Raw genomic sequence first — 9,087 nt, 5'->3', positions numbered from 1 at the left:
ATCGTTTTAGAAGTTCATATTTAGGTTGTTAAATCAACATACTTGTGAGTAGATCTAAGTTCCTGGTAAAATTCCTCTCTTTTGGGCCTTGTGTGAGAGTTGGGGGCCATAGAAGTGGGTACGACATACTGAACCCAGCTCCCCCTCACATGAACTACCCCAATTGTGAAGGCCCATTTGCCTTATTTAAATAATTGTATTAGGTTAATTATATTACTCTAACCTAATTAAAATTGAATTAGCAACATAATTAACTTTTAAAATATATGAAATTTATTTTTCATTGTAATATTTTAAAGTTAATTTTAGAAAAACACTTAGTCAATGATATATTCTAGATAGTTATTTCTAGTACTAGTTATTATTTCTAATATTAAATAGGAAAATATCATTGATTGTGAAATTAATTGTCTCTTAATTAATTTTGGTACAATCTAAGTTTAGTATATTTTCCTAGTATTAAACTAGAATTAATAATTAAGTTTCCTCTTTACTTAATTATTTGTTTCTTGAATTTAATACATTTAATTAAATTGAAAATTTCAATATCTAAGTTGATTTTCATCATGATACTTAAATATTGTTATTTTCATGTTATTTAATTAAAGTTGAAAATTATTTTAAGTTTGGAATCTTATTTCAGAATAACTTAAGTTTGAATAATTTTCAGAATATATTTTATTTTATTTTATTAATCATTTTCCAAAATTTCGAAATTACATTTCTTTAATGTAGAAATTTCGAATTTTATTTGAAAAATAGATTAAAGTTGAAAATTATTTATTTAATTTTGGACCAACTTAAATCAGTGACTTTTTCATTTGATGGTTAATTAAAATAAATGAACTAAAATATATTATAATTAGAAATTGGATTAATTAGTCTATGAAAGTCTAGATAGATATTATCTGTTTTGCTTGAAGTATTTTTCTAGTGTATTTAATTAAATAGAAAATTAATATTTAAGTTGATTTTTTAATCATGATACTTAAATATTTGAAATTTTTCTTAGATATTTAATTAAATAGGGAAATTATATTTTTTGTTGAAAATTAATTTTTATTAATTTTGGGCCAACATAAAATTAGAGTAATTTTCCAGGATTTATTTTTATTTTATTTTAAAGCATTTTCGAAAATGCAATATATATTTATAGAAAGTTAAATTTGAGTTGTAAATTAATTCAAATTAATTTTGAAACAACTTAAATTGAATAATTTTCTAAATATTTATGGAAATTATTACTAAGATGGAAATAATTCACGTTATTTATCTATCTAAGTATAATTTATAAATATTAAATTAAAATTTATATTTGGAATTTTTCATTCTAAATTGGAAATTTTAATTAAATAAATATATATTTAAAATAAATGGATTAAAATAAATATTAGAAGAAAATACAACCCTTCATTAAATAATGAGCTTTTTTGTTATAAGGATATTCGATCTCCATTGTTGGTTTTACATAGCTATTGTTTTAGTGAGTAATCCTCCCTAATGTAGGAACGTTCATTAGCAAGTTAGCACCGTTTAATCTCGAAAGATAAGTAATCTTGTAAGTTTTTTATATAGTTTATGACCACCCTAATGGTGGCGACTGTATAAGACTTGCAAGAATATGAAACAATGGTGGAAGCTCATAAGATAGAATAGCCTCGACTCTCGCCTAAACGGGACAACGCGGATTCACATCTTGATCGAATAAAAGGTTGCTAGAATGTTTGACATTTTAGATGAGCTGACAACTCTATTCAATGAATGGTAGCTTTGACTCTCGCCTAAACGGGACACTGATATCAGTTTGTTGAAAACCTTGGAAATTATTTAGGATTGTATGTTTTAGTATTTTCACTTGTCATTCCTACTTGCTATATGCTTTGATAATTTCTGAATTGTGTATGAATTTGTATTGAACCATGTTATTTTCTGTTATTAAATTGTAGTTTAATTTCGAATCTTCATTGTTGGTCTAACTTGATTTGTTTTTCTAATGAGATAAATCCCTAATGGATTTTCACCATTAGACTAACATAATAGTGTTAGATCTCGAAAGATAAATATTGTATGTGCAACATCTAGCTGTTCATCAATTGATGACACCTTAGACTAGTGTTTTACAATATGAAACAAGAAGATTGTATAAATAAGATTACTTTGACTCTCGCTAATCGGAGCATCGTTGGATTCTTATTTAAAACGAAATTATCCTAATTCATCTTAGCTTATTCATTTCGAATTAGCTTAATGACATATCATTGGATGAATGGTCTATAAATCATATAAAGTCTTATTTTCTCTTAAGAAATTAGATGACGCATATGATTATATTCTCGGAATTCTATCCCTAAATGATATAAATCCTCAATCTTAGATATCTCCTACTTGTATAGGCAAATCATAGAGTTAGATTAGTAGTGGTGGTCCAAGAAAGAATGACTAATTATACAGTTACACTTTCACAAGTGTTTCATAACCATTTTCTTTCAATGGATTCAAGCTGTATGAGTTTAGTATTCTGTGACCAGAATCCACTTGCACTATTCTAAGAACTCTTTGATGTAACTAAAGTAAGTCATCAAAAGATACAACCACATATTTTATAAATCTAAGGCATTTGTATCTTGTTCATAGTGGTTTTGACAAGATCATTCTCTGCAAAGAGTTAATATGCCTATATCCACTAAAAGTAATTTCATCTCATTCGCAGATGGATGTACATTCAGGGGTGGATATGAGTTTTCGTTGTATTCTTAAAACGATCACTCTAGATTTTACCTTACGCAAAAGAAATTTAAAATGTTTAAAAAAATTTCATGAATTTCTAGCAATGGTGAAGGTAAGTGGTTAAAGATCTTGAGAACTGATAGGGGTGGAGAAAAAGTTAGTAGATATGCAGTTCAAAGATCATTAATTTGATTTTGAATAATATCCAAACTTACCTCCCCAGAAATTCGAGTTGCATATTGATGATTAGTTACTAGTCGTTGCCTAAATCCTTCTATGGTAATAAAATTTCAGAATGATGCAATGGTTGTATACTTAATGTAAATCATTACTAGATTCATGGATGGCCTAATCGAAATCTTAAGAAAAGCTAGAACTGCTAACCCTTGTTTGCATGTTTGTTAGCTATTCTAAGTGATTAGGGGTGGAGCATCCCATAGTCATTAGATAAGAAAGTGTTTGTTTAAAAGAATACTACTTTTCTAAGAAAATGACTAAGTCTGAAAATAAAGTAGCAAATAAAGGAGATAATTTTTTTTTCTTGATTCCATAAGTGTTCTATCATCTTATTCGTTGCAAGATGATCCCACTTCCTCTGTTGTCTTAACACAACTGAAGAGGTCAATACCATTTAGTTTTCTTTGACATAGTTCACGGTACCTTGTTGTAGTGGGAGAGTTTCTAGGAACTCACCTTCTTATAACTTGGAAGACACTAGTGATTAAAATCCATTGTGAGTTTAAACAAGTAATGGATTGTCAAGATAAGAAACTAAGAAGAAAGCCAATAGAACTATGTTTTGATCCATTCACATGGAGTAACCTAAAGTTTTCTATTACAAGGACATGAAAGGAAATTTTCGTTCATAAGTCTATTCAATGGACTTAACAAAAATTCCTGTTCCTAGTATTGTAGGTTTGAGTTTATCTAAACCTATGGCTTGTGGTATACCTGGTAATTACTTACTCTAATGTAAGCAACTTACTTTAGTAAGATGCTAAAGCATTCTCTTTCCAATGGCAATCTATAGAAGCTTCACAACTTCTTAGACATATATTTTATTTATCTAAGGAAAAGTCTCAACTATTCCAGAGAAGATAAAGCCATGAAAGAATTCTTAAATCAACAGTGAGAGGTCTCAGATATGCTTTAGTATGCCTTAGACATACACTTTGTTGAGTGGGAGTAATGAGTAAGTATCAGATTAATCCAGGAGAGGAACATTGGAAGACAATCAAGTAAATCTTAAGATTAAGAAGAGGAACTATATGTTAGTCAATAAGGGTGGTTTTGAAACTCTTAGACTACACCACATCAGATTTCAAGACTTGCCTTTGTGCTAGAAAGTCTGCTGATGAGATGGTGATTACTTTGGGGGTGGAGTAGTGATTTTGGAGAAGTGTAAAAACCTATCTGAAATCTCTTGGGTCTAGAGAGACCGAATGTTAAAAGTTGCAGAAAGATACTTATTCGGTTTAAGGAAAGTTCTATACATTTGTGGTGTTCCAACTCGCCTTAACTACTAGGGTTACTTCCTGTATAACAAAAGAGTAGTTGCCCAAAAGTATAGAATCCAGTATCCCAAAAGAGTAAACATATAGAGAGGAATTTCACATTATCAAGGATTTTGTGATTAAGGAAGAGTAATGGTGGAGAAGAGGTTGTGTTTAATTCAACCTTTCAGATCCTATTACGAGGAGTTTACTACTACTACACTTGATTTGTAGATCAAGGTGTTGAGATTATTTGAAATGCACTTTTTGTTTTATATTAGTGCAAGTGGGAGTTTGTTGGGTTTTATGCCCTAAATAAAACTCATTTCATATAATCAGATTTACTTATTAATAAAGATCAGAAATAACATTTTATGTTGCATGGTTCACATGATTTATTTCATGATTATATGTATATAATGTATAACTTCTTCTTAAGTCCAGAACATATGAGTTGGTTAAAGATTATAGTGTTGTCAGCACAGTGGAATATAATCTTTATTGTATGTTCAAAAGTTTATTCCCTGATTTGTCAGAACACTGGATTTAGACTGACATGGTATAATCAGCGATAGGTATTCTTACACCTTGGAAAAGTGTTATGTCCTTTCCAGGACATTGGCAAAGTTTACCAGTATCGGATGCATGGAGTATGCATTGGAATGGACCGATATTGAACTTTGAATTAGATTTTGAAACTTACCGTAAATATCTATTCAATTCAATATCATAAGTTGATCCTAGATCACATGATCGAAATCCTGATATGGTTAGGCTCAATTTCAAGAGTATTACTCGTGTTCTTTGATTTGTTAGTTAAGCCCAGTTTTGTATCAGGGTAATACGTACATTTTGGGAACACGGTAATACAATTGAGTGGGGGAGCGCTAACATAAATATGGAATCTATAGCTTCTATTTGGCAAATATAAGTAAAGGATGATTTCCTTCAAGCTTAACCAAACGAAGATAAATGGTGGAGATCTCATTTCACTTAGGTGAAATATCATTTATACAGGGTTAAGTGTTTTAAGGATAAAATACATTGTTGGGTGTTACGGTAATTTAATCCTGTACAGTGTAAATCATCTATATAGAGGATCATTGATCACATTAGGGTTATAACACTGGATAACTAATGACGTGTCTATATCGTGGAACATATAGAGCGTTTCTATATGACCGAGAAAGTGCAATTCCAAGTTCTAAGTGTGGATTCAATGAGGAATTAATAAGTTAGGGAATTTACTTGGTAAATCTTGCCTTCGACTTATTGGAAGCTCGGTTATATAGACCCATGGTCCCCATACTAGTTGAGGCCATACTGCTTGTAAGAATCAGTTAATTGATTTTAATTAATCAATTATAATTCTAAAAGTTAGACTATGTCTACTTTATGAATTCTCACACTTTAAGGATGAAATCGTAAAGAAAAGGGTTTCTAGGTTTAATTATTAATTAAGAGACTTTGTATGTCTAATTAATAATTATTTTAAATGACAATATTATTTAATAATCTATTTTAGTTATTAAATAATTAGTTTTGGCATTTAAATGATTAGAATTTGAAAAATGGCATTTTTGGAGAAATTGAAATAAAATTGAGGAAACTGCAAAATCCAAGTGAGGCCCATTTCCCTCTATGGCCGAGCACTCCCTTTGTGTTTCCCAATTATTATTTTTATTTTTTAATTGCCATGTAATTGCTAATCAAAGCCTAGCTATAATAGGAAAGTGGTGGATCACACTAAATAAGGCAGTTAATTGATTACACAGTAATTAAGGAAACTGTTTTATTTGGAAAGTTGTGCTCTCCCTTCTCCCTATATATAGCAGCCCTTGTTTTCTTCTCTTGCACATCATATGGATGAAAAGCCACGAAATTAAGAGAGAAAAGAGAGAGAAATTTCGAAATCCTTGTGAGATGAGTAGTGCCCACACACATCAAGTGGTATCTCAATCATAGTATGGAAGACTATGGATATTCTACATCTAAGAAGGAGAAAAGAAGATCCAGGTTCAGATCTTGGTGATGCTCTGCTACAGAAAGGAATCAAGGGCTAGAGATCCGAATCAAGGAGTCATATTATTCCGCTGCACCCACTGTAAGGTTTTCTAACTTTATATGTGTTTATTTTCATTGCTTTAGAATTCATATTAGGTTGTTAATCCAACATACTTGTTAGTAAATCTAGATCCTGGTAAAATAATTTCCAACAAGAAGGGGTTAGAAAATCATTGTAACACTTCATTCGAAGAAATACAAGTGTTTCTCTTCCTCCATTATTGCTCTAAACATTTCGTTAAGTTTTTGAATTCTTGCCTTTTCATCTTTGATGATTTTTCACCGTTAACACTTATTTTTCAAATGAGTTGGTACAGCTAGCTTCCAGTAAGATTTTATGCATACAAAAGTAGGACTTACGCCTTTTAAATCTACCATAGTCCAGCCAATCACCATCTTATGTTTCTTCAATACATCAAGCAGTAAATGGTCTGTATCAGCTCCTAACACGACTGAAATAATCATAGGGAGCATCTCATTATCTCCCAAATACACATATTTTAAGTGACTAGGCAAGGGCTTCAACTCTAACTTTGGTGGTTCTTGGATAGAAGGCTTTGGAGGCTTAAAGTTACCTTCTAACAAGTCTAAAGATTCAAAAGGCTTGCAGAATTTAGTAAATGGTTGATTTGTTTCTATCCATGTAACTTGGGACTCCTCCTCTTCACTTAAATTATTAATCTCCTCAAGTGAGCTCACTCCCAATTCTACTTTTCTTTGTGGATTTTTTCAACTACAAGTGATTCAATCAAACTCAATCTAGAGCATTCATCAATATCATACAAAAACTTCATTGCATTGAATACATTAAAAGTCACTTGTTAGTCATTCACCCTCATAGTAAGTTCTCAATTTTGCACATCAATCTAAATTTTCTTTGTAGGATTGGTGTCCCAAAAATTATTGGCACATTTCTATCCACCTCATAGTCAAGAATGATGAATTCAATAGAAAAAATGAACTTGTTAACTTTCAATAACACATCCCAATCTTTCCCTCCACATGGCCCATAGATCGATCCGCCAATTGTAAAGTGACGGTGGTTGACCTGGCTTCTCCAATTCCCAATTGCTTAAAAATTGACACATACATTAGATTGATACTAGCCCTCAAATCACATAAAGCTCTACGCACATCTGTTCCGCCAATGAAGCATGGAATTGTAAAACTTCCTAGATCTTTCAACTTTGAGGGAATTTTACTTTTCAGCATTGCATTACAGCCCTCTATTAAAGCAACCATTTCAAATTCATCAAGCCTCCTCTTCTTTATCAAAATGTCCTTCAAAAATTTCATATAGTTAAGTAGTTGCTCCAAAGCCTCCACCAAGGGAATTTTTATCTGGAGCTGCTTCAAAACATATAGAAGTTTTCTGAATCGGTCATCTTGATCCTACTTTTTGAATGATTGAGGAAATGGCAGAGGTGGCTTGTGCAAATTCTTTTCTAACGTAGGATGCTCACCTGATGGTGTAACATTTTGGGAAAATTCAACAGTTGAATTTGTTGTTTTTTCACCCTTTTCTCTTTTTTTTTTTGGATTGAAGTGGGGTCCTTGTTGCCCTTTGGTTTCTCCTCATTCACTTCTTGATTATTTCCACTCCATAAATAACCGCCTTGGAATGTTCTTTGCTATCTCTTCTTGGATTCTCAGTGTCACTAGGTAAAGTACCTTGGCACCTATTTTTCAAATCATTCACCAAATGCTCCAATGGAATCTCAATATTTTAGAGAGAAGCAGCTTGACTTTGAACTAAAACATCATTCTTGGCCATATAATCTCTCATTAAGATTTCAAGAGAACTAGATTGAGACCCTTGAGGAGGGTGAAGTTTTTGAGCTCTTGGTTGTTGAGAAAACCCTGGTGGACATATTGGTTTGCCTTGAACTTGTGCTCTACTTGAAGTTTCTCCTTGACCCGCCTTGAAATGTTTGGATGCTCTCTCCATGTCGGATTATAGGAGTGTTTACATGGGTTGTAATGGTTGAAGTTTTGATTACCCACATAACAAGTCAAGGTGGGATTTGAAGGGAAACTATCAAAAGTACGTCCCTCTCTACAATAGACACATGATACCTTGGCATTTGAACTACAACAGCTGGTTGTACATTTCCCCCAAAGCTCATATTCTTTAGAATGTTATTCATGGAAGCCATTTGAGCTGTTAAAGCTGTCAATGCATCAACTTCAAGCAATCCCACTAACTTTCTACTTGTAGGAGCTCTAGTATTGGACAATTGATAGTTGTTACTAGAAATCCTTTCCAAAATCTCAAATGCTTCATTGTAAGACTTGGAAAGAATAGCTCCATTGGCTGAAGCATACAATACCATATGAGTGGCCGAATTGAGCCCATTATAGAATATCTCAATTTTTATGCGATGGGGGATATCATGGTGTGGAAACTTTCTCAATAACTCCTTGAATCTTTCCAATGTTTCATAAATAGATTCATCTTTCAACTATTGAAAGGAAATAATCTCACTAGGAAACTTTGCATTTTTGGTGGGAGGGAAATACTTCCTTAAAAAATTTTTAGCCAAGTCATTCCAAGTTGTAACCAAAATAGGAGGAAGGATATTGAGCCATGCTCTAGCTTGATCCCTCAAAGAAAATGAAAAAACATTTAATCTTAGAGCCTTGTCACTCACTCCTTGTAGCTTGAAGGAGTTGATCACCTCCAAAAATGAGCGAATATGGATATGAGGATCTTTCGTTGGCAACCTAATAAATTGACCAACTGTTTGGAGCATTTAAAACATGATGGGCTTGAGCTCAAATTGAGGTGCTTGAATTTCCAGTC

At 32.0% G+C, this 9,087-nt stretch overlaps 1 protein-coding gene and 1 non-coding gene across 2 annotated transcripts; one reads left to right on the top strand and one right to left on the bottom strand.

Annotated features, from left to right (window-relative positions):
- Positions 1-7,256: 7,256 nt before the first annotated feature.
- Positions 7,257-8,232, bottom strand: LOC133034528 (uncharacterized). The gene is made up of 2 exons (XM_061109629.1): positions 8,044-8,232; positions 7,257-7,565 (listed from the first exon to the last, which is right to left on the bottom strand). Exons 1-2 carry the CDS (start codon positions 8,230-8,232, stop codon positions 7,257-7,259), a joined length of 498 nt encoding a protein of 165 aa, XP_060965612.1.
- A 440-nt stretch (positions 8,233-8,672) lies between these two features.
- Positions 8,673-8,779, top strand: LOC115721533 (small nucleolar RNA R71). Its single transcript, XR_004012548.1, has one exon. It is a non-coding gene; the product is annotated as a small nucleolar RNA R71 (small nucleolar RNA).
- The last annotated feature ends 308 nt before the right edge of the window (positions 8,780-9,087 follow it).

The sequence above is a fragment of the Cannabis sativa genome, chromosome 2 (genome assembly GCF_029168945.1).
Source record: "Cannabis sativa cultivar Pink pepper isolate KNU-18-1 chromosome 2, ASM2916894v1, whole genome shotgun sequence".
NCBI classification, from domain to species: Eukaryota; Viridiplantae; Streptophyta; class Magnoliopsida; order Rosales; family Cannabaceae; genus Cannabis; species Cannabis sativa.
This window is presented reverse-complemented; position numbering and strand designations above follow the sequence as displayed.

Excerpts from the sequence above, each read along its gene's own strand:
- LOC133034528 (XM_061109629.1), bottom strand. The coding sequence starts at position 8,232 with ATGGAGAGAGCATCCAAACATTTCAAGGCGGGTCAAGGAGAAACTTCA. Across the intron at positions 7,566-8,043 it reads ATTATATGGCCAAGAATGAT|GACATTTTGATAAAGAAGAG; the intron begins GTTTTAGTTCAA and ends AAATTTTTGAAG.